Genomic DNA, 25,507 nt, shown 5'->3' on the forward strand with positions numbered 1-25,507 from the left:
TCACTGATATAGTTGTCCCCTTATAGAGTGCCACAGTGACGCGTCCTAAAACCCGGAAGTAAGCTTCTTCCGGTTCCCTCGACAAAAAAGCAATTCCATAGGATTTTAGAAAATAGCTCGAAATAAGGTCTTTGGTTGACACAGACGGATCACGTTTTGTTCAGTCGGATAATCTCCACATGTCTACCCTACTTTTATAATTTTCTAATCATAAATCTATCAATCATAATTCTATCGATTACATTTATTATCGAAGAAGCTTACTTCCGGGTTTTAGGACGCGTCACTGTGGCACTCTATATTACAAAGCAATAACATAATTACCACAGAACTGAATGTTTTAATCCAATGAGGATGTTTTTCACCACTGAAGATTAGACAAAGGCAAAAAGCCCTTAACAAACGAGAAGTGAATATGTGTTGCAGTAAAGACAAGGTTAAATACCACCAAGGAAAATGCCAAGTGTCTGCTGATTACAATGTGTCACAACTGTCACTTACTGCACAGAAAGAAACACATTAATGACAATTTGATGTCCAATGTAATGTATGAAAAAAGCTTTGATTCCTGAGTAAACTGATGTCAATGTACACACCATCATTAAATTGAATCGGAGAGTTGACACTTGAACATTTAATTTCAGACCCAATGTGCTGAAGAACAGCCCTAGCAACACAACATGTGCCACAACAATAGTACTTGCAGGCTACAAAATACATTGTAGTTTGAAAAAGAAAAAAAGGTGTGGAGAGACGCACATACGTCCATCAACATCTTGTCCCTTTAGAGGTTTGGTCTCTACTTGGTGACGAGTTCATTCTGAAGACTGAAACAAAAACTTTTGTCTCTAAATGTGTATACAGACACTGATTTCCCTTCCTATTTTTTCTAAGATAATTTATCGAGTGTCAGCACAATGGCATGCCAGGAGACAGCCACTGAGTTTGAACTTACTGCACCTCCATTCATCTTCCCCCAGCTCCATTAATCTTCCTGAGGGGAGCCGGTGGCACTCTAAATATAGGCGAGCCAGCTGTGCCAGGGACAGCAGGGGCTGCTGGGAGTCACAGAGTCCCCTGGCCCTGCCACAGAGCAGGGAGGCAGAAGGCAATGCTTCATCATCATCCTCTAGTCGGACACAACTGCTAATATATATGACCTGCTATTACATGAAACTACTTTAGTGTACAGCCTCAGCTGACATCATAATATAATGCATTAATACAGATATAGAGTGTTGTATTCATCGATTACTCTACAGGCAACAGAAAGCAGTGATATTCCATCTGTTGTTTTGCATCCTTTGCTGGCGCTGTGCCTGAACCCCCCCTCTACCACCGCTGCAACCTTGCCACTCTTTACACACTGACAATTGACATTTACAGTGAGGTTAATCATACTGCTTATTTTCCCAAATTGAAAAAAAAAAAACAGTCTTACAAAATAAGCACAGAATTTTTTTAAATGGCACTTGGCATCCTATTGGGAAGGGAGAAATATAAACAGGAAAACAGCTGTTTTAATAAGGAGAACGAATGGACGCTTGAACTCGCTGTAGGTGGAATGTCTGGCTGGAGGAGGGAGGGAGATTGGGCTCAAGGGTTACAGATTGATTGGATTTCCAGATCTTCCCCCCTTAACCAAAATGTACTCCCACTCGATTTGCTGGAGCCTGACCTGGAAAAATTCTAAAATTGTGTGTTGGAGGAGTGAAAAGTGAGAAGATTGCGAAAATGTTTTCACTGGGCCACTCTGTCAGAGAGCATTTTTATTGAATGGGAAAAAAACCTTTTTACAAATGCAACGCATGAAGAGGTGCTGTTTGTGAGAATGCTAATGTCCGAATCATTCAGAACTGACATCAAACGGGATTCTGAAAAGGCTCTCAAGTAAGGGCCGTGTTAAATCGTGTTTACATTCAGCTGGTGCAAAAATGAAAGCAAACAAATATTTGTGGGTAAGGAAGAATATGCATTAATAGAAGACCCCAACGAAATGATTGACCAGAGAGGAGGACGTTTTAGCATTTCTGTCACTAAGGGTTTATGTCAAAATGGTTCAAAGAACGGAAAGAGACTCTTGTTGTTTATGACAAAATTGCAAACAGGCTACATGATCGCAGTTAAATCTGCTCCATGCCCTGCATCCTGCACACTCTACTAAGCAAACAACCCTGGCCTAAAACAAAAGGTAAGGCATAACTAGTAAGTGAGACTCGGACATCCTCCTGTTCTGTGCTACATATGTGAAAGGGACACTTGGGAAATGTCCAATCCTAATTATACATGCTTCATATTCATCTTTAGACAGTGTTTAGAATTAAGTGTTTGATGCAAATATGATTTAAAAAAAAGTGACTCACTTCATTCCATCCTCCTTGTCTTCAGCTTCATTTTTTTCTTCATCCCTCTCCCCCTCCTTCTCTTTCTCCTCCTTCTCCTTCTCCTTTTCTTCCTGGATGCCCCGGTGCACTTGTTGTTGCTGTTGTTGCTGTTGTTGCAGCTGCTGCTGCTGCTGCTGCTGCTGCTGCTGGCCGTGCTGCGTCGAGGGAGAAGGAAACAACGAGGAACTCAGTTACATAGGTAATCCCAGGTAACTGGACACACACACACACACACACACACACACACACACACACACACACACACACACTTACCAGCAAACTCCCTGACCTCTCCTGACACATGCACTTTAAAGTTAGGACGCATTCACTTGAAAAATGGCAGTGTCACTTGCATCCCTTTTTGTTCCATGTAACTGTTGTTATTATAGAAAGTGACAGTTTCATTTCATATGCCCACATTCATTTTCTGAGTGAGAATGCACTTCCTGTGGCAGGTCTTATATCGCAAACATTATTCAGATAAATGTGCTTTTAAAAACACACAGCCGCAGACGGTGTGATGTCTGGCAGCTTTTCTGGTGAGATAACGCAACAAACCGCACTATTGCATTAGCAAAATCATCAAACATAAAAAAAAAAAAGACATTGACAGGGACTCCTTTTTTTTGTTTCACAGACTTGCTTGACATTTCGACGACTTTGAAACACTTGATTTAACTGAAATGTAGATAATGATTTATAACAATCCTATTCATTTTCTGCATCGACAAAACAAAACAGGATACGAAAGTTCAGAAGATACGCTCTTTAAGCACCCAGAACCACTTCCTCACCAACTTCCTGTCTGTCTAGGCTTTTAAGGTTAGAGTTCAGATTAGTACAGGCATGCAATCTGAGCAAAAAAACACTGCACATTTTCACCAAGCACACATACTTAAACTCATCAGAACTTCTACTCTATTTGATGTGTTTGCAGTTGCTGCCTGTGGGTACAGAAATGATAAAGAAGACAACTGAGCATCAACTCCACTACAGCACTGTGGGGAAAAAACTAAGTAGGCTAGAAACATGAACATTTGCATTAAGCTCTCACTTATCCCCTCTGTCTCTCCACTACCCAAACATAATCTTTATTAGCAGCTGCACACATCTCACTCTGACATATAGCACGGCACATTCTGTCACTCTGCAGCTACCTCTCTGTGTGACTGCCAGCTATTAGTGCTAGCTGCTATTCAAGAGATGTGGAGCAAACCGCTGGGTAATGAGCGAGGTTTCTTTAGGAAAGCTGAGAAGACACCATCCATGTACCCACAGGAAAAGGTCGCAAGTAAATTAATGTACTTCTTTCTTAGGGCCCACCACCATGAAGTTGAACTGCTAGCATGTGACGCTAAGTAATATCAGGGAGCTCATTAGCCATAGAAACGATCTGAATGTGTGGAAATGCCGACATGATGATGTTCAGCAAAGTGTGGCATTTGATCAGCACAACTGTGTGACATTTGGGGTTTTCGGAACTCTTCATCATTCTCTCACGGTTTAGAGACCTCCTCTGTTCTGTAAAGACTAGTGAGATTAAGTGCACACAGGACAGATTTGCAGCACTACCATATCCAATTTCAGTAGCTTTCAAAGAGTTCAATTCTGTTTGCATTTCGTTTTTGCGTGGCAGATACCTGAAGTTCAACTCTGTTGCATGCTCTGGGAAAACATGGTCAACTCTAAATAGAAAAACATATCTGTGCTGACCAACTGGATACAATCAGAGGCAAGTCTTTCTTAAGTTACATCCATTGTATACAAGAACAATATGGGAAAAGTGAGTAGTGGTTGTTCCTGCCAAACGTGTTGGACAACAGAGAATAACATTAGACCTGGAGTGTAATGACTGAATGGAAAACAAATGTTTTCGCCAACTAGCAAATGGTATTGGTTAGCTAAGTGACTGCAGCTGACTTCTTTGTTGCCTAGCAACAGAAAAAACGAGACACTGAAAAATCTAAATATCTTTTAAATAAAACAAATCTGGTTGTTCAGTATAAGTTTGAAAGGTAAGAATACCTGGCTTCTTCCTCGGCGTCTGTAGTTCCTCCGCACTATGTTCTTATAGTTCTCATTCTTTTTGGTCAGGTAGTAAAAGAGCACACACTCCGCCACCGTCTGAAACATGAAAACAAATGTTTTTCAGTCATAACCTGAGAGGACTTGAACACTTCCAAAAAACAGACAAAAAGGAAAATGAACAAATACCTTTCTCTCCAGAAAAGATGCAATCAGACCAAAGTTTTTAGGATGCTGGATGAACCTGCGGGAACATAACAAAGACACTGAGGCAACCTGCTAATTAAATGATTCAAAATCATTGGCAGAAGCACTCTAAAATAAGGGAATAACACACAGAGAATAACAGAGGAGGTGACGTACACACTGACGCAGAAAAGAAAATCTAAATTAAGACTTCAAAACAAAAACATTGATCTCAGCGGAACTCTACCTCTACAAAGGATGTAATACTTGTAAAAAATGTCATACAATAAGATATTCAATGACTAGTGATTACATGTCTTATTGTATGTTTTGGATCAAATTTGATAGAAAGAAGAAATGGAAGCTCTTTGTTTTGCATGTGGGTGAACTTTAAAATCACTGCTTTCAGTGTGTGGGTTTGCTGCGATTTGGCAGTTTGCAACGCCTCCTTTCGATTTTTAGGAAAGGTGACGATTGAGTTCCTCACCAACAACTTACTGACTTTTACCTTTATCAGTTACACATATTTCACATACAGTACAAGACACACTTAATCTTGTTGTAAAAATAAGATCCTGAGCACAAAATGAAAAATGAGCCAAGAGATTATATTGGATTTGAAAAGCCTGAAATAAACTGTATGTTCTTACATTTTATTCTTAGTGCCAAATGCCCCAAAAGTACCGTCCGACACTATTTCAGGCGCATATTTCACCAACTAGGGAATGAAGTGTTGTGCTTACTTCTCTCTGAAAGTGTCCTTCTCCTGCTCGCTCCACATGTTCATAACCTGCCGGTCCTTGTACACCTTCATGGGGTCATCCATCAATCCGTTCATGTTGATGAACTTGATGCGCTGCTGCTCGGCATCAAACAGCATGGGGGGGATCACCGCCAGCTGCCGCATCTGCTTCTCAGTGTTCTGACATACACACAAATGCTGAAGTGAGTGGGTTGGTCTCCAGAGGGAAACTGACTGACAACATGGTGCTTATATTGACGTGCGCTATGGGAAACGTGCCCTTTCTTCAAGTTTTCAGAGGACAGGAGAGGAAGTTTAGGGTGTCGTGTTGGCTCAGCAGCTAATGGCATTTTCCAGGTCAAATGTAACGTGTCACTTTTCTATCGTTTTTCCGTTTACAATAAGATAATGTCTAAGTAAAGGAGGAAAGGGGGGTTGAGAAAAGATGCTGTGTTATCTCGAGTTGGTTTGAAGGTATAAAAGCGTTTCTCGAGATGAGACAAGAGAACCCAATTGGACACACCACTAAGCCTAATGGCAGGCTGACATGAGAGGAACCAGTGTAATGTGTGACTTCTGGATGTCACGGCACTGAGAGCTTAGAGCACAGTCATCCACCACTTATGCATAACATAGAGATCGGTTTCAGACATTGTATGGGACACATTCAACATCTGACTTCTGCATAGACTTTCAAAATCTATGATAAGAAATACATATAATAGGTGGGGTCAGTCAGTGTCTTTATGCAAAATAGAGATAAAGATACACTGTATATTGTTTGTAAAAATAATGTTGAGCCATTAGATGAATATGACTACAATATTTTATTATATATTATATTTCAACTGGACATTAAATGTATGAACTATGAGCTTTTGAAATGTAAATAAAACATTTAAATGAATTTGGCTGGTATGTTTGTATCAAGTCAAGCCCATTTTATTAATATAATTTGCCAGGGGGCTCAAACTGTACCTGAAATTGCCGTCTTAGACAAGATTGACACTATTGATCTTGAAACTTTTTTTAGAGCAGCTAAATGTTGTTTGAGAATGATCATACAATTATTATACAGTTGACAAGAATAGGGACCATTATTACTGTTGCATCAACAGCTGACACCATGTGTGGAGTATGCATGTTGTAAAAGGAGGAAAGAGAAATGAGGGAAGAATCTAAAAAAGTAGACACAGGCAGTAAAAAAAGACCACAAAATATCAAAGTTTTGGCAGCATTTCAATTGAAAGCAGCTGCGCTTGCCTCTGGGCTGTGGTGGCCTTAAAGAGCTAGTATTGAGCTTTGGCTAGAGCTGCTTTTCTACCTACCAGAAATATTCCATTGACATACTTTAGCATCTGTCTAACAGTTGTATTACAGTGTATGCCAATATCGAGTGGCCTATGCCCCTGAAACAAAACCATGTTGCATTTATTTCAGAAGGCTTGAGTAACATTTCTGCAGGCTATATCTTTGGGATGCTGTTTTTTATTAAATTGTACGGCAAGTGAAAATAGATAATAATTCATAAATATGATAAAATAGTGGTAATGTGTATTTGTTTTTGTATGTTTAAGATAAACTTCATGTGGGCCTACTTGATTTCACCTAATCGTCATGCTTTACAGTTAAATATACAATTAATCATAGTGTCTTTGCCTCAATTACAAAAAACTGGCTCCTTCAATTACATTTAAATAAACATATATGTATATTAACAGTATATCAATAATTCCTAGTAGAATTGCCAGCAGTTAGTTGTGACAGTAAACACAACCACACAACCAGATTTCTGGCTACCATAGAAACGTGAACTTCAGAGTGTGAAAACACCCTAAGTGTTGTGAAAGAGGAAGTGGAGGGGGACAACCCTCTTTAACAGAAGAGCTAACCTCATGCTCTGATATTCCATCGATGATCTCGGAGACCTCATGCTCACTGCGAGCTGCAGACGAGGCCAGCCCACCTCCTCTCTGCCCAACACGGCTGCAGAAGGAAAAACACAGAAGCCGTGTCACTCAAAACTACCCACAAGCCCCTGTAACTGAGCCACGGAACCACACAATGAAACAAAGCAAGTGTTTATAATGAGAGCGGTATCTAGCCACCAAATCAGAGTACTTAAGTCATTTCCAGAAATCAAATGTATTTCCCACTGTTGAACCATCACATGTCGAACGTTGTGGAAGTGGTAATGTAATGAAAAACAAAGAAATGGCGTGAACACTGCAGGGCTCCAAATAACTCTGATGAAGAGCAGTTGTGCTCAAAACATGCAATACATAAGTGAACATGTGAGCCCTGCAGTGTAGAGCTATTTATTTATGTTCCCTTGGTTTGGCAGTGAGTGTACATTATGTTTTGAATAAAGTAATCGTATAACCTCACCTCTGCATGCGCTCCTGTAGCTCTCTCTGCTTGCGGATCTCTGGGAACTGTTTCTCGTAGTACTCGCGCACCTTGCCCTCCTTGGCTCGGCGCCGCGGGTTGCTTTCAATGCGATCCACCTTCTTCTCCCAGGCTTCCATCAGCTGGTCATAGCGCTGGCAAAATTTCTGTTCCTAAAGCACCAAAGAAAGAAGATATCAGACCATTGCAGATCAGCTTAAACATCTAAACTATTTTCCTCTGTCTTCCCTTTGATCTTAAAACATGAAATGAATGCACCATTACATCAAATGAATAACAATGAAAGAGTGTTTAGCAGTTACTGATAAAGCAAGATATCCCCCAAAGCGCATAGTGATATTTTAGATAATCTGATATCTTTCAATAATTATTTTTCACTGATCTCCTTTTTTGTTGACACACCGTGAAGCTCTACAAATTCAGAGTGGGCTTTGTGTTATGTTGGTATATTTTGGGGAGTCTGGCGTTGAGCCACGGCGCTGGCAGACAGCAGACCAATGTTTTCCCAGCTTCCTCGTAGGCTGGCTATAAAGCAGACCATTAAACCCGGAGGAGACACGACCCTCAGAGGGCTCATAAAGCACAAGGGGACTCTGCCCATGAGGAGCTCCCTCCCCCACTTATAGACACAAGAGAAGACTGGAAACTCGCCCACAACTCAGGCTTTGATACAGGTGCTGCATTTTAACTGTCCTTTATGTCCTCGTATAAACTTGAAAAACATAATAACTGTAGAACTGCAAAACAGTTATTGCTGGGTTGGAGGTGGTTGGAAAACAATTCCCTACTTGTAGATAGCTGCACATTTTTATAGTAAAACTTGATTTGCAATAACTATTTTCTTTCAAAGCAGTTCATTTTTAAGATGCCTGACTAGCATCACCCCATTGATCTCTGCTTTATTTATAGTCATGCTCTCTGGCTCAGTCTCCCTCGATCACTGGCAGGCAACAGCGCATGCTAATGCTGTACAATGCTCATTATAAGTGGCTGGCAGGGAATGCAACAGATTTGAGTCGGGTTTTTTTTTTTTCTGATGACCGTGTGAGAGAATTTCTTTTGTTTTTCAAAAGCAATGGCTTCCCTTGGGCACAGTGAGAGGACTGACATCCTCTTTGTTTTTTCTTAAAATGGACACTCACTTCAAGGAGCATTTGGCCCAGTTTCACACTAGTCATCCGTCATGGGCCAAGTCCCAACAGAGAGTCAAACATTTTGAGTTCTTTACTTACCCACTGCTTACGAGCATGATTTCTCCTCTTGAAGTACAAGATGAGCTTCTTCCTCATCGCCTGGTTTCTAAGAGGGTTGAAAAGAGGCATGGAGAAAAAGAGAGGGGTGGATGGATGGAAAGGAAAAGAACCAGGTGAGGACATTCATAAAAACGATCAATAACAGTAGTAAGTATATGATGTTCTCAACATTCTCTGTGACACTTTTTTCTACCTTCTGTGCTTTCTCCGCCTCAATGTTATGCCCAATAAACAAACAAAAACCCCACACACACAGACGCTCACACAAACACAAACAATGTCTGTCCTTGTATGCCACCGCTTGATAAACCCAAACTTGCTTCTAGGTGGAAAGGACAGCGAGGTGAGCCAAACTTATAAAACTTGTCTGGGCAGGGAACAGCCAGCCACATTGCCTCAAATAAAGGTCAGGGCCAGTAATCTCCTTAGGCAGCGACTCAGTTTGTCTCTTTCTGTGCGGCAAGACAGAATTGTATTCCTGACACTTAATCTGTCAGTTGTAAGGTCACGTTCCCCACTGATTAATGTAATCATATTCAACATTAGTCACTTCAGCTGAGCTGCTGGGTCCTTCGGGTCACAGGCGAGGACGGGAAAAAAGTGGGTTTCAGATGGTATAATAGTTTTGTAAACATTTTGAAAGATAGCATGGTAAGATTCAGGATCCAAAGTAAGTTTAACTTGGCTTGCCACATGTTTCTAACACAAATGTTCTATTTTCTGTGACCTAGAAAGGGTTTTTAAATGTGCAGGACCGCTTACTATTAATTATTCTAGTATCATTTGCATCTTCATAATAGAGGATACATTGAGTGTTTGCTTCTGGCCTGTGGCCCACCATTACGTTTCAGATTTGGCTCTCCAGGGGGAAAAAGTTTGGGTACTCCTGGTGTAGAAGGATAAACACACAGGATGACCCATTCTCCATTTCCCAAACATGTTATCTGCAATAACAAACCCCAATTCAACGTAAACAGTCCTAACCTCCAACCTACATAAACACTCCCACACAAACAAACACACACACACATTGAGTCAACCCATTGCAGCAGAAAAGATAAATACTGCCAGATCCAGCTAGGTACTGTGGATGTCAACCCTTACTGTGGCATATTATGGGTGAGAATAAACTTAGTATGGCAAAAACCAGGCTGATGGATTAAGCTTTTCAAGACAAAGATGGCATTGTGCTCTGGACACCAGATGGCAAAGGGAAAGATTAGTAACCCTGAACTCTACGAAAAGGTTTGCTTTGTCCTGCTCTAAGCCCGTGCCACTTCTGAGATATCAGAGAACACTGTAATTTGGTATAATATCCCTGGAAGATTAATACATGGACCAGTGACAGATGTTCCCCAGTGGCACATGCACATCAAAAAACAATCTGTATATTTTTTTCTTGATAGCATATGCAAATGATATGTATACAGTGTAATGGTTTATTAACAGCTGAGTGTCAGAGGGGGTGCGTGCAGGAGATGCTGAGAGCCCAGCGGAGAAATTGGTACTCATCTATCCCAGCAGGGATGAGTGCCAAGGTTATCAAAACGGTGTGCGAAACAAAGAAGTCAATTGTGCTTGCTCAAAGCGACGCAGTGGTATTTAATAACACACAAACACACACAGGGAGAGAGGAGAGTTTCCAGTTAATTGCTTTGAGGCAATAATACTGATCAAACGGTGCAGGGATCAAACGTAGTGATGACAGAGCAGTGTGTGGCTAAGAGGTCAGACACATCTTGTGGTATGCTGCTGTGCCAAAACCACAGTGCCAACGGTGGAGACGAGATATTATAACCCTCGTTCAGCCCTTTGATGTGCCTCAGTGAATTATGCTTCTTAAAAAAAGACGGAGCCTAATTGAGAGACATGGCAGAGCCACGCAACGTTTTGTACTCTTCTGACTTTATATATGCTGTAATTGAAAGGCATACTGTTTTTGCTTGGTCATTTCTTTGTTTGACTAATAAACATTTTCTTTCAGTAGGAATGATCTGCTAAATAGTTTTTGGCAAGAATGCATAATCAGAATTAAAAAAAACAGTGCAAGCCCTTTTCCATAACGTTGTGGCATTATCGTTTCACAGTACATTTAGCACAGTAGATGCCCCGGTATGCACTTTGATTCCAGTAAGTCCAAAGTTTACATAATGACACATTTCTGAAATGCCATTCTTTGCAGTCCAAGGGGGAAGGGGAGTTGAGGTGGAGACAAGTGGCAAGTCTCTCTCACAGAAGCATTATACAACCGCTACAGAGAACCAATAGTAGTTTTTGAATTTACAGCGAATTTATAAATGCAAGGATTGGTTTTGGATGGGTTCAGAGTTTGATTAAATTGAAAACAAACAGAAATCCTCTGTAATTACAACCAATAATAGCTCACGTGTGGTACAGGGCCTGTCTCATTACCCAGGAAATTAAAGTTGTTGCGTGAATCAGCTAATTTTCAAGAGCATCAGGACGGCAGTGGGAAGCTGCCTGTGCACTGCGGGCAAACGGTTTGACACAAAACGGTGTCCTTCGGGCACGATTAACAGGCTAACAGGGGTAAACTGACAAGCATGCCACGGCTGACAATAACTGGAGCGCTGCTAAAAGTTGCACTCCTGAGTATCTGTTCCTTGTATGCAAATAGTCGACGTAAACAGTTGTTTGGGTCACACGGCATACCGAGAGGATGTTGCTTACTGAACTTAATGACACGTACACAACAGCCCTAATCACTGGATATTCAATATTTCTTCACGTGTGTAGGCATTGGCAGTGACAGACTTACATTTTGATGTTCTCATGGTACTGCTTGGTATCAGAAGGCTGATTGTACAGAGGCTGCAACACAAGAAAGAATAAAACAGATCAGACCATCAGCCAATTTCAGTTGTGTTACCAGATAATAAATGAACAGACGGTAAAATGATGGCATACATCCTCTGCAATATGATTCTGACCTTGCCCAAGAATATGAATGTTTGCAAAAAATGCTTCACAAATGTCTTGAGTGACTCAAAGTTGTATCTGCCTGAAGCTTAATAACCCTTTCAAATGAAATTCAATTACAATACTCAAAATGAATGTCCTCCAGGATACAGAGCCTGTTTTTGTGTAGCATCTTACATGCTCTCAAACAGTAATTAGTTTCAGAGAACAATCTGATGAAAACCCAATGTTTGTGTGTTTGAGATTAGGATGGATGGACAGATATGTAATATAGTATGTGCGAGCAAGTGGATGACTAAAACCAAGTAGTACAAACTAGGGATGCCAGCGATTATTCGTTACAGTCTCCATAATCGAAGATTATTTTTAAAATTCGATTTTATTTATATATCTTTTTATTAATATTTATGTTTTTCTTTTTTTTCCTGGTTTGGTTTCAACCAAAATATAGACTAATGCTAATAATAGTAATAGTATTAATAATTGTAAATGACCATTGATCACACCACCAGTTTGTTTTACTGTAAACTTGGAGGAAGCCAGCAGCGCAGAGTGCAGACTGCTGCTGTAGCCTGCTACACACCGACCCCGCCCCCCCCCACCTCCCCTCTCCGTCACACGTGCGATTGATTTATTGGCGACAGAACAGTGAGAACACAACTAAAGATGAACAGAGTGGCACGTCCACAGAAGAGTTCCTCGTGGAACTACTTCGAACTGACAAGTGCAAATGAAGTCCAATGCAAGCTCTGCATCCTTTTTTTTTTTTTTCTCCCGTGGGGGTGGGGGGGGGGGGGGGGGGTGGGGGGGGGGGGGGAGGCGGGATGTCGGTGTCGAATAATCGATTAATATTCGCCAGGGCTGTCCGATTTTCGATTTTGATCATGGTCAGTTTCTGGCATCCCTAGTACAAACAAGTAGTTTGGGAATTTGTTTTTAGAGTAATAGTCTCAATTTTGCAAAGTTAATTAAAAAGCGGTCATCGGGGTTACTTGAATGTTCTCTGTGGGTTAGGGTCAAAGCAACATTTAACAGAGCACTCGTAGTAATTGTGTTCCATTGCTTAAGTACTGTAATCATTTTATTTTACTTTATACCCCTTCCCCAAAGCCTTGCATCTAAGAACTTATTCCTGGTTTCTACAAAACATCCTTGCCCTCCTATCTCTCTAGCCTCTCAAGTGTCAACATTGCAAAAACATGAGGGCAGGAAGAAAGATAAATACAAACGACATTAAATCTCCGGTCTCCACTCACCAGTTCTACCCTGGGTCCCAGTCCCTCCAGTACCCTGTGAGCCTCTTCTGCCTTTTTCTGGTAAGGGAACACAAACATAAGTAGTACATTAGCCGGCCGCCTGCAACTCTGCCATCACCACGGCAACGCTGTGATCACCGAGGCTACACCGCTGCTCCCTGGATGGACGAATGGCTGGATGTAAGGATGGACGGAGAGATGGATGCACCGGCTATAATTAGAGCTTTTAACTCAAGCTAAGTTTCTTGCCTCAGCACCCTTTTTTCCTCTCCCAGAAAAAAAAATATATATTACTCACTTCCCCTGAGCAGAACAGAGGAAGGGAGAAATAGCAGGCAGGCAGAAAAGCAAGTGGGAGTGGAATAGAAAGTGAGTGGGAGAGGTAGAGCAAAAAGAAACAGGAAAAGGAGGGAGGGCTAAGGGGCTTTGGTGCTCATCTCATAAGAGAGATCTGATGAAAGACAGGGAAAGATCTCACCTTCAGCTCACTACCTACAACAATCTGCCTCTTAAAACAAAAACTCCTGGCAGGGAACATAAAGCACGAGACGAGAGGCGTTGGGGCATGAAGCCGGGCAGCAGAAAAACTCCCATCTGTGTCTTTGGATGACCTCTCTGCAGCTCTGCACCTCCATACGTTTATATTTAGCTCCAGCAGACAAATGTGTGAGCAGTGTCCCAGACTACCCCTCGCAATGTTCGCTCAACTCTTTTCCTCATTCCACTCGGTACTCCCTCCTCGCTTCATAGATCAAACTGACCCTCCTTGGTGACACGCCACATGCTCTGTTGCTTTCCATCTCACTTCATTTCCTTCAGTGGCCGCGCGGTGAGACTAGCACGACTGACACATTTCTCAGACAGGATGGAAGTACAGTGAGGGAGGGTTGGATGGAGAGGAGGATGTTAGAGGTGATAACAGAGACAGAAGCAGCCTGTGTGTATGTGCATGTCAACCTTTACTCTCCCCCACCCACAATGTCATGCTGCTTCCTTGTCCCTTTCACTCCGTCTTCACTGCCGCGGTGCCACAGGAGGTGTTTGGGATCTACTTCTAAGTTTATACAATACTCACGCTAACGGACTTGGATGTAAGAGGAGCTCACGCATACAGCTTAACTTGACTCAACTTCTAACTCAATAACCTTCGAGTGAAGCCAAATGACGTGGCTCCAGTTTGAAAAGTTTAACAAAAACATCGAAAACATTTTACAGGTGCTGGAGGAAAAATCAAACTGAGGCATGAATCAGAGCACTGTATTTGCAGGCATTGTGAAATCCTCAGTCCTTCAACAGTGCCTGAAAGAGATCCCTGTTAGATCAAAAATGTTGCACAATTAAAAAAGCTGGGAGTTTTTAATACAGTGTGCAGATCTTTGTCTGATTCTTGCTTCAGTTTCAAACCCTGTGCATTTTCGAGGCAAAATGAAGCACTGAGGATTTATATTTGCACGTACTGTATTGACATTCAAATGAAAATACAGTAACATGATGCTATTATCCTTCCTTAACTTATTTTGCATTCATTTCCTCTTCCCTGCTGCTTCCTCACCAGTGAGTAGGTGTAACAGCCTGCACAGTATTGCTTCAGAGAGCTTGCTCACTACAAGAACACTTAATGAACAGCAATTATTAAAACCAGCCTTCCGTCCTCGGGGAGTCGGGAGGCTCAAGGATTTCTCGTCTTTCCTTGGCTGTAATATTGAAAGCAGATATGAAAACAACACTGCATGATACTGACCTCTAAAAGAGAGGGGGGGGGCAGATGAGGTGCATCTATAGTATTACCTTTAACCTGTACGAGTGTGCATAATTACAAAGACAGAGCTTGCATCACACACACAACCTTCGCACAAGACCAAAGCAAGGAGAGGATGGCTCTATTACTTCAATTATGCCCCCCTGTGGTGACAGACAGTAGTGCTACTCTGGCAGTGCCATTATGAACTGTAAAGCTTAGCAAAAGCACTATTGTACATGACGCCTGCAGCCAACAAGACATTTTCCTCAGCGGATCATATGATCTCTGAAAATGTTGGAGAAAACTCAGGGCAGAACTTTGCTTATTCAACTACAATTACAGCATTACAAAACGTCCGTACCGCCCATGAAGCGAATGCAGGGGAGAAAACAAAATAGAAAAAAGGGAAAGTGCTACAGGGCCATGCAAATAGACATGAGGATTTAGCAGAGCTCCACAGAATTATGATAATGCAGTCTCAGAGGGGGCTGTCTTCTCTTGTGATTATATCCATGACAGCTATGTCCCAAATGACAATGGGCTGTCGCTAGAAATGCGACTGTAACCCTGCCTGAGAACGCTGGTGACACTGAGCCCAGAGGGGACAGATGACACCGGAGTGACACCAACTCAAAAAGCCATACTCAGGTTGGAGTAATTACAGCCAGGTGCTATAACACGGATAGATCAAGTTATATAAAAGTACTGTAAATGTGCACAAAAAGAAACACACAAGATTTGACATATAACATTAAGCTTTAAAGTAACAACATTATAGGATTTACACCTTGTGCACCTTGGGTAGATAGATGTCTGAAACTAAAAAGGGATGCTCATCAATTAAATTGATTTTTTTTCAAAATGTGGAACAAATTCTTCTTCTAAGAAATGTCAGGATGCACAGCACGTAATTTGGGAAGGTCTCTGTCTGGGCGAATCGTGGGTTTGTTTGTGAAAACGCACAGATTTTGCTGATGTTTATTATTTGGGTTTTGGATCTCGCAAATGGAGACGCATTTTTGCGAGTGTAAAGAAAAGTGTGTCATGTGTCAAAGAGGGATTGGCATGTCATGATATTAGTTAAGAATACATTCTTAAAGAGCAACTTGCAGGTTAGAACCCCCAGTGAATAAATGTGTAGGAAAATGATGTATACACTAGATTTTCTAAATAATATACATAAATATACACTACAGTGACATCTGGCGTCGTTTTTGTAAGACAGTTTTACTTCCGCATAAAAAAAGACCACCCGCGTGTGACGGTACATGAGGGAGAGCGGCCGGTCTAACGTATTAATAAACATGGATCACAATGCTAGTTTTGACACAGAAGAGGTTGAAAATGTATATTCGTATGCATATGACGGACCACGACCTTATAATTATGAGCCTGCTAGGCGTCCAAGAGACCAGGAGCAGCCAAGGATTAGAAGAAATAACGGCCATCGGAGAGAAATTGAGCTGTGGTGTGAGGAGAACCAGTGGAGTTCTCCCCACACCACAGCTGTCTTGTGAGTGACCGGCGTTATAGCTACAGTTAATGTTAGCTAACGTCAGTCACATCACAACATTGTAAAGTTAGCTATCATATATCAGGCTATATGAAACTAATGCGCAAGTATCAGCCGTATCTCGCGTTACCTAATACAACTCCACACTACGTCTTACGGTGCTGTGTACCGGAGGGGAGAGAGAGAGGAGCGAAGGGGGGGAGAGAGAGAGAGGAGCGAAGGGGGGGAGAGAGAGAGAGAGGAGCGAAGGGGGGGAGAGAGAGAGAGAGCAGCGAAGGGGGGGAGAGAGAGAGAGGAGCGAAGGGGGGGAGAGAGAGAGAGGAGCGAAGGGGGGGAGAGAGAGAGAGGAGCGAAGGGGGGGAGAGAGAGAGAGCAGCGAAGGGGGGGGAGAGAGATGTAATACGGTTTCCTGATAAACGTTTTGTTTGATTTCAAACCTTTATTTAACCAGATTAAATAATAATAGGCCTCAGCTGTGGAGAGTATGTGCTGCAGGGAGGTGGATGCACCTCGCACAACGCACCCAGGAACGAAAGCTAGCTCCGGTCCTTTTCCTGTTAGGGAAACTGTGGACTCGATGTCCTGACAGGCTGGAGTTTGTGCAACCTGCACAAATTCCAGCTCACCATGATTAAAAATGGTGAAATGCAATTTAAAATTACCGAAAAAAATACCAGCTCACTAAATCACAACCGCTCAAACCAACTACCAACTACTACCGCGGATTGGGCAGACAAGGAGTCCGAGAAAGTTGCTCCCCCATGTGACACGTTTGACGTTAAAAAAAACAGTAGCGTTTTAGTAGCAGAGCTCAAAACGGCTCCTTTCCCCTCTGAATTCCTGCCCTTATGTCTCCTAAAACATATCCTAAAACATATCCTGCATTAACTTTTTTAATTTTAAGGCAAGGTTAAGCATAAATCTAGTAACATAAAATGCTACATTGACTAAAAGAATGAATACAAGTGGATTAGTGAATGCTATTGTGTTCGTGTAGCACTGTGCTTAGCCTGGGTGAAACTAGAAAAAAGCTGAACAAACTGGGGGGGGGGGGGGGGGAGAGAGGGAGAGAGAGAGAGAGAGAGAGAGAGAGAGAGAGAGAGAGAGAGAGAGAGAGAGAGAGAGAGAGAGAAATAGAGAAGAGAGAAAGAGAGAAAGAGAGAAAGAGAGAGAGAGAGAGAGAGAGAGAGAGGTCAGGAGGGCAGGCAGTAGGCCAGAGTACATCCTGCCAGTTAGGGGGAAGTGGAAAGTGTAACAGAGGTCAAGCTACATTGTGGCGTAAGCCATGAGTCATTGTAATGACTTGAGTAATGTACAATGTCCTGCTGTTGAATTGAAGTGCTGTGGTATAGCTGAGCCTGAAGGCAGTAGTGTTGAAAGTCATGAGGACACTCCCTGCGCTGCGGTATCTCCTTTACAGAGGTCTTCTCAGGGCATAATGCTGTTTATCTGGGGACATCTGTGCAGCTGTTAAGGATTTAGTCTCTTGCTCAATGACACTTAAGCAGGGTGACTGTTTGCTTGCCAACAGACAAACTAGGTTCTCAATTTTTAGCATATTTTCTCTACACACCACACTTCTGTGGGGAAAAAAAGAGTGCCTTGAATGTGTAACCCCTAGATTCCACCGGGTCCGTCTGCGTCGCGTTACGGCTGCGCCGCGGTTTTGGTCCGGCCTCCTCCGGCGTCATACCCTACCAGGCGCATTTCAAAAGCATTTCAGAAGCGGAGCGTCTTGCCTGCCGGCTCGCAGTTTTTGTTGATTTGGGCATATTTCCTGGACAGGCTACTTTGTACAGACAAAGTTAATAATAACTGTAATATTCCAGTTATAAACAACATGAATCAAAGATGTGTTGCTGTATTTTAGTGGTAAAAAAATGCATTCATCATCATAATTATTCTATATATATATAATTTACACAGTGCCTGTAAACCGGAGGAGAACGCTGGCATTTCTCCTCCTACTTGAAAGACTACGGAGGGATAGGGTCTGCAAAATTAGTTTGTGTGTGTGTATATATATATATATGCTATATATATATGCTCTGAACGCTCCATTTCCTGCCTACCCGACCTTACGGCTGCGCCGCGTCAAAAATAGGATTCATCATAATTTTAGAGGAGCCCTGCGCCGAGCCGCTTCTGGGACGCTTCTGAGCCGTAACGCGCCGCGTGTGGTGGAATAGCACCCATTGACTAGAGTGGCCGCGATCGCTGTGAGCACCGTGGCGCAGCCGTAACGCGCCCGTAACGCGCCCGTAACGCGCCCGTAACGCACCGCAGACGGACCCGGTGGAATCTAGGGGTAAGAGAAGCTGTTCAAAACTTTCAAGAGTTATTTCCTTTGAACTGTGAAGTTGTAACATTACTCCTCGTTTCCCATAGGAAGATTGTTAAAAAAAACGCTGAGTGGAGTTCCCTGCTTTAAATGCTAATTCCTTTCAAAAGGAGACTTTTCACCACTAGGGGGACTGAGAGCACTGAGAATCACTTCATTATAAAAAGTGATCTGTACATAGCATTGCTGCAAATAATGCTGTTGTCAGTAGGACTCAGTCTGCACTTACAAATGATCTCTTGTTTTTCTTTTTTGAAAGAATAATTAAGTTGCTTTACTTGTATAGGTTCTAAAAGACAAAGATGTTTGACACCATGTATGTGTGTTTTTGTGTATACACATGTGATTCATCATGCCAGCTGTGTTGACCTTTAGTAGCTTATTCTGTTAGACAAGAGTCCTGCCTTCCCTGACAGTACAGAGGGGGAGGCTGAGGGAGGAGATGAATCCTCTGTGACACTCTGCTTTTGTTGACAGGGGCTTTTGAGGATTAACAAGGTAAACGTAAATGACAGAACACCAAGAAAAAAACATCCTCTGCAGGAAGACATCAATCTCTCCAGAGCTCAGTTTTTGGCTCAGAATTACATACACCACAAGAGTAATCCAACTGTTGTCACTATTGTCCAAGAAATGCAATGAAAGAAGTGTACGGTTTTACTCACGGTAAAATATCTCTGGTTTATTAAAAGCTGCATTTACCATCCTAATGTACAACTACTAGCATCTCTTTTCTTAAATTTACATCCAATAAATAGCAGGCAACAGAGAAAATTCAGACGACGTCACAGCCTGACTTAGTTTAAATGTTATCTTGCATCATCTAAGTGGAGCAACACTGAAACCAAGCACCTAGCTCTCTCAGTCTGACATTCTCTTGTGGCAATACACTGCATATGTGATGCAAGTGAAACCACATTGAAATGCAAGGGCATTCGGTCTGAAGTGGTGGGCCACAGATTGAGTGTGAGGTGTGTTTGCATGCGTGTGTTTTGTACTGACCCTGTTCTCATCGTAGATGATCTGCACCAGGCTGCGGTGCTTGGCCTCGCTGGGTGGCGGTGAGACCGTCCGCTCTGGCTCGTGTGGCTTTGCAGCCTCCTCCTCCAGCTGGTGCTGTAACACACACACACACACAAACATAGACGACAGTTAACACTTAACAAATCCAAAAAGGGCCCCCATCTTCCAGGAAGACCTGTGGCTCACTAGTTCCTGTTGTGAGGTTAAAGAGTGCGTGTTACATCAACCGTCCCCACCCCCAGCAGGGATGAGACTAACTGTTCTATTAGCCGTAATAGCTATTAACTCCCGAGGGCATAGTTAATCAAAGAGTTACTACAACAGCCGGTAAACAAAGCCAAGGCCCGCTGTGTGGCTGGAACATCCAAAGAGAAATAATGAAGGGAGGGGGACAGAGAGGGAGAAAGTTCAAGAGAAGTAAGGGAGGGAAATGTAGGGAATAAACACCAGACAAATACTGGAAAACAGCAGTGTTGCTCTAATTTACAAACCAGCCTGGCATGCGGACAAACGTTATTTGGAGATTGTAGCCCAGAAACAGTTAATTTGAGTAATTACTGTCTACTGTGAACAAAGCAAAGAGACACTCAGCAAGTAAGAATTAGTTTGGCAGAGCAAGCTGAGAGGAAGTAAAAGAGAAAATCTGGCAGGAGGAGATGCCTTTATGTTCAACTGCCAATCATGTAGAGTTCAGTCATGGCTTCTTTGTCCATCAATCTTCTCTTAAAGGTGTACAGATAGAAGAGAGGAATCGCCATGTTTGAATCTCAAAGCACATTAACACACATCTTTGATAGCAGATTGATGAGGAATTGAAAAGCGTTGATGCAAGTGTCAAAACAACCGAGAAGCAGAGGGGCACTGCTATTAAAAAATACATTTTATCCAGATGTTGAAATGGTGTTAACGGACTAGTCAAGATCATTAAAACTCTCCACTTAAGCACCACCTCAAAAATGAGTTTATGGAGGTAGGCACTTCCTTTGCCTGTGATAATGACAAATATTTAAACATTGTATTTTCAAATGCAACATGGAAATCAGCCGTTTCAAAACATGCTGCCGTTTGTAGCAAAAATGTGAATGTTTAACTTTTAACATGACTTATTTAAGCACTGCTACCGATCATAATAATATGATCAACTTCATGTTTTTGAAAACCACTAGTAAATAAAACAATTTGAATAAGAGGAAGACCAAATTGACCTTTATTAAGTATATTTCTGTCCTGATCTTAAAAAAGAAAAACACAATCATTGAGAATTTAGCATAACTTTGAAAGCTACCACAAAACTACCAGCAAGAAAAAGCAGACAATAATTTGCGACATTGCGAAAAAACAATCTTTGTCATCTCAATTTGATAGAATATGTTTGTAGAAGGTCTCGAAGTTGCGTAGGAGGCAGAAGCTGAGTGTATTCAGCTGTAACTAGCTGCCTGGAGGCCGAGGCCGAGTGTCGCAGAGTGGCGTGCATATAGCTGATTTACAGTTAAGTCAGCCCCTCCCTCTCATCTCCTGTCAGGGGCTTCAGAAGGGGGGAAGGCGGCCTCCAGAGGAACCACATGAGAGCAGAGCAAGATGGATCATCATGTGCCACAAGAGGCCGGGATAAGCATCTGGTGAGGGGAAATGCAGACATTCCCATTGAGACCCCCCTTCCCTCTCCCAACCCACCGCGGAGTAAAATAAAATAAACCAGCCATCATGATTGGCTGACATGACACAGGCTGACAGTAACCTAAGCCCTAACCCCCGCCCTTTCACTAACACAACTCTTTAAATAAAGTTTTACCCTGCGACTTAATTTGTCCAGATGTTTTAATGCTGGAAGTGGGCCGGACTGTAAAAAAAACATTGTGTTAGTATTGAGCAGGGGGGGGGGGGGGGGGGGGGTTTGATTAATGCTTGTAAGCAGCAGAGCTTAGCCTTGCAATAGTTTACAAATTCAACCCGAAGGTTGGAATCAGATACTTCGATTTATTTTGGTTACTAATGCATCTTGGAAAAGTACCCAGATTAATGATATACTAAGTATTCTTCAATGACAAGAAGCAATGTACAAAACAAATTACTGGACAAAAACAATAACCACTTTTGTCTTGTTATTATGTTATTTCTCCAACAAATTGTTAGGTACTTAGAGGAAAAATAACCACTCAAGTGTGTTTTTCTGAAGTTCAACATGGTCAGGCTTTTGTATTTAAACCAATAGTTTTATAAAGAAATGAGAGGGAGGGGAGATGACAATAGCATCATTTAATGATTAAGAATGATATCACTTGTATACTGCGAGATCACTCTGAGAACAAGACACGTAGCTGCCATTTTTACATCAACCTAAAGCTATTTTTGAATGTTTTTTCTAATATTGAGTATGATAAACACAGTGCATGGTGGAGGAGGAAGCCAGGAGGAAAAGAGGAGCTCCAGCGTACAGATTCTCTACTAAACATGGCAGACGGCCAAAGGGAGACAGCAGGGATATGAGTGGTTTGGCAGTCACAAAACCGCAGCCATAATCTTCCTCCTCCAATGGGGAAGCTGTTATTTATAGCCTTATATATTGTAACCTACTTTTTCTCCTAAATAAAAAGCTGAAGAGAAAGGGAATGCAGCTGCTTGGGGGAGTGCGTGAACAGAATTGTGGAACATTGAACAAGAAACCGCTACAGATTTGGAACGAAGCGATTACAACACAGAAAAGAGTGTTTTAGACTTTATTGCACTGGTGCCAACTCGAGCCTGGCAGGGAAAGTCACTTTGGAAAACCACACGTGAACATTTAAAACAAGCCACACAATGCCTGTGAGAAAACTCAACAAAGATGCCAGCACTGGCGAAAGCATCTACAAGCATGACGGATAAAAGGTACCTCATTGTGCTTTTAGGCATGCCTGCCTAGTCAAAATGTGAGCAGAATGCACATAAGAGACATCACAAAGTGGCGTCTACTCAAATGTCTTCAATGTCACAAAGAGTTTTCTACACAGAGGCTTCACTTGGGCCGTCCGTATGTTAACGGTATATTAGCGACGGTATATTAGCGACGGTATATTAGCGGCGGCATACCCCACAGGTATGTTTGGCGAACCATTACAGCTTCTTTTTTTTATAATAATAAGTCAGAGAAACCAAGGCTGCCCCAACACATTATGTTGTTGGTTTTCCTCATTAATGTTACAATATTTAACCTCGACACATTCCTTATTAAATTCATGATCTAGCCTGCAAGACCGTGTGCAAACCGTTCATGACTACTGTGAACACTGCATCAAAGTGTGTGTACTGTACAGTCTATGCCACTACTCCTAAAAACACAAGCACTGTCCTGTGTCTGTCTTGCCATCGGCAGATAAGTGTTAAAGGGGCAAGCCCAAAATGTAGCCGGTAAAACAAGTACAATTTAGGGAAGAAATATACATTTGTCATTTAAATCAATTCCAACGCAAAATGCATGTACAGCTGGCCAACACAGAACTCCTCCACAGAGATACACAAATCCAACTTTAAATGAGGGAAATAAGCAAGGAACACTTGAGATTCTGCAATCCCTCAACAGAGCATATCAATAAAAGACAATATAATGTACGAGCAGATCCATAGGGGTGCTAACCTCTTTCTTGCGAAGCTTGCAGATCTGCTGCTCCACCATGGTGATCTCCCTGTCCACGCGGTCCATATTCTGGATCAGCTCCTCCTTGGAGAACCGAGCTGGCACCAGATCCAAGTCGGGGTCCATATGGACCGGGCTCACAGGGGAGATCGGCTCCAGCTTCCCCATGGAACTCCCACGGTCCTACAGACGCACAGGGGTAAAGGGGACATGATTAGATGTAATAAAATGGATAACATTATGATCCATTTTACACTAAAAAAATGCATCAACCAAACAAAATGAACATGTGTTATTAAAATCAGAAGGGAATGAGGCAAAGGGCAATATGTTCCACGTGGTATGCTATACAATGTTTATTAAAAAACGGATTCTAATTAACTTGTTCATTGCACCCTCCTCTCCTGTCAAATACTTCCCTGTTTATCTCTGATTAAAAAGGCCTAGAGGTTACACTACAAAAATAATAAACACAGTATGTGTATTCCTTGGTAAGGTAACAGACGGCAGTAATTAATTCTACTAGTAAAGTCGTAGTAGTGCCTCAGTGTCACTAGACTAAGGCCCCGCTCACACGGGACCGTTTGCGTTTATGCACAGTATGCGTATTCAAAAAAGTCTTCCGTTCACATGCATTTGTTTCATTTAACGTGTCTGTTCAAACGAGGCCGCTGGAAACGCTGTAGTACATATGCTGGGACTGTAAGTGGCGCTGTAACTTCCGCCAAAATACACCAAAAGCCGCGAAGAAGAGCAACCCGAGCAGCCCCGCTGCAATGTTGCCATGGCTACCCTTCTGTTTAAGCCCCGAAACTGAAACTGAAACTGAAAGAAACCGAATCTGTGGATATTGCATCCCGCCAAGAAGCACGTCTCCGTGGAGAGGACGGCTCAGAAAGAGAGAGATATTCTCTACAAACACCGGGTGAGATCCTCCTTTGTCAATATAATGGATCAATGCATGAAATCTGACTCTGTTTATTTTGTTTAAGGAGTATATTGGGCGTTAACAATTCTGGTTTGCCTTTTATAATATTATTTCATTCAAGAACCCCTTGTGCGTTTAATTAACACAGCTATTTTTGATAGTTGCTACAGCAGTAAGCAGGAGAGGTGGGGAGAGGCGGGGCTATCGCTATTTTTTCAGGAAATATTCGTATAGAGGTGATTACACGGACTCGGTTGACCCCCCAGAGCGTTTCGTTTGCAAATCTATCCACCTTGGGACCCGTTATTGTTTGTGGGGTCAGTTTCTATCGGCCTCGTGTAAATAATAGGGCTATACGCACGCGAAACTATGCAGATACAAGCAGTTTTCTCCTCGTGTAAACGGCGCCTTAACTAATGGATTATGCTCAAGAGCACTGGCAGCTGGCTCTTTTTAAGAGACTTTGTTTAAAATGTGAAATTTGAGGACGTAGGCAAGACTAAAGAATAGTACAGCCATGTCTGGCATAAAAATGTAAAGGTTTGTCGGTCACACAATACACTGCCTTGCTTTTAAACAGAGTAGCGATTTATCAAACCACTGATCCTCCAAGTACTCCAACGTTAAGTACGTTATCTGAGAATACAATCCTAATATCTAAATATCAAAACAATTCAAACTACTTTTTCCAAACTATTTTGAATGCATGTTGTGCTTTAAATCATCTTGGAACGCATTGGATGTACAGACAAATATAATCCACTTTTCTGCATGGTCACATTAGAAAAAAAAAAAAGAGAATAGCTTCTGGCATGGCTCAGTTTTTTATAAAATGACGTCCTTGAATGCAAATAACACCACCTTCCCCCTGCTGTGTCACAGTTCAGCAGGACAGAGTGTTCTCTCAGGGGAAAGAATGGTGGTGATGTTTAACCAAATATCCCTTTATTATTTGTTTGCCTCGAAATCACGATCCATAGGATTTCATGGGCGTCATATGTTTATATGAAATGTAATTATTTCACTAATTCATTAGTTGCCACAGTTTTCTATTGGCAGCGACATCAGTGTTGTTTTTAATTTACTGTTGCTATTTTGTTCTACTGCAAACTCAAGGAAAGTTTAGTGCGTGCTAATGTTTAGAGGGTGTGTT

General features: G+C 42.1%; 1 protein-coding gene across 1 annotated transcript in view; it reads right to left on the bottom strand.

Annotated features, from left to right (window-relative positions):
- Window positions 1–25,507, bottom strand: part of ncor2 (nuclear receptor corepressor 2) — a 99,369-nt gene that overhangs the window by 40,661 nt on the left and 33,201 nt on the right. Inside the window, 11 exon segments of the mRNA XM_034118309.1 lie at window positions 2,364–2,539; window positions 4,410–4,508; window positions 4,599–4,653; window positions 5,339–5,517; window positions 7,230–7,323; window positions 7,726–7,898; window positions 8,979–9,045; window positions 11,779–11,831; window positions 13,196–13,252; window positions 19,793–19,906; window positions 23,427–23,609. Of these exon segments, the coding sequence (XP_033974200.1) occupies window positions 2,364–2,539; window positions 4,410–4,508; window positions 4,599–4,653; window positions 5,339–5,517; window positions 7,230–7,323; window positions 7,726–7,898; window positions 8,979–9,045; window positions 11,779–11,831; window positions 13,196–13,252; window positions 19,793–19,906; window positions 23,427–23,609 (1,250 nt within the window).

This window comes from Trematomus bernacchii, unplaced genomic scaffold (genome assembly GCF_902827165.1).
Source record: "Trematomus bernacchii unplaced genomic scaffold, fTreBer1.1, whole genome shotgun sequence".
NCBI lineage: Eukaryota > Metazoa > Chordata > Actinopteri > Perciformes > Nototheniidae > Trematomus > Trematomus bernacchii.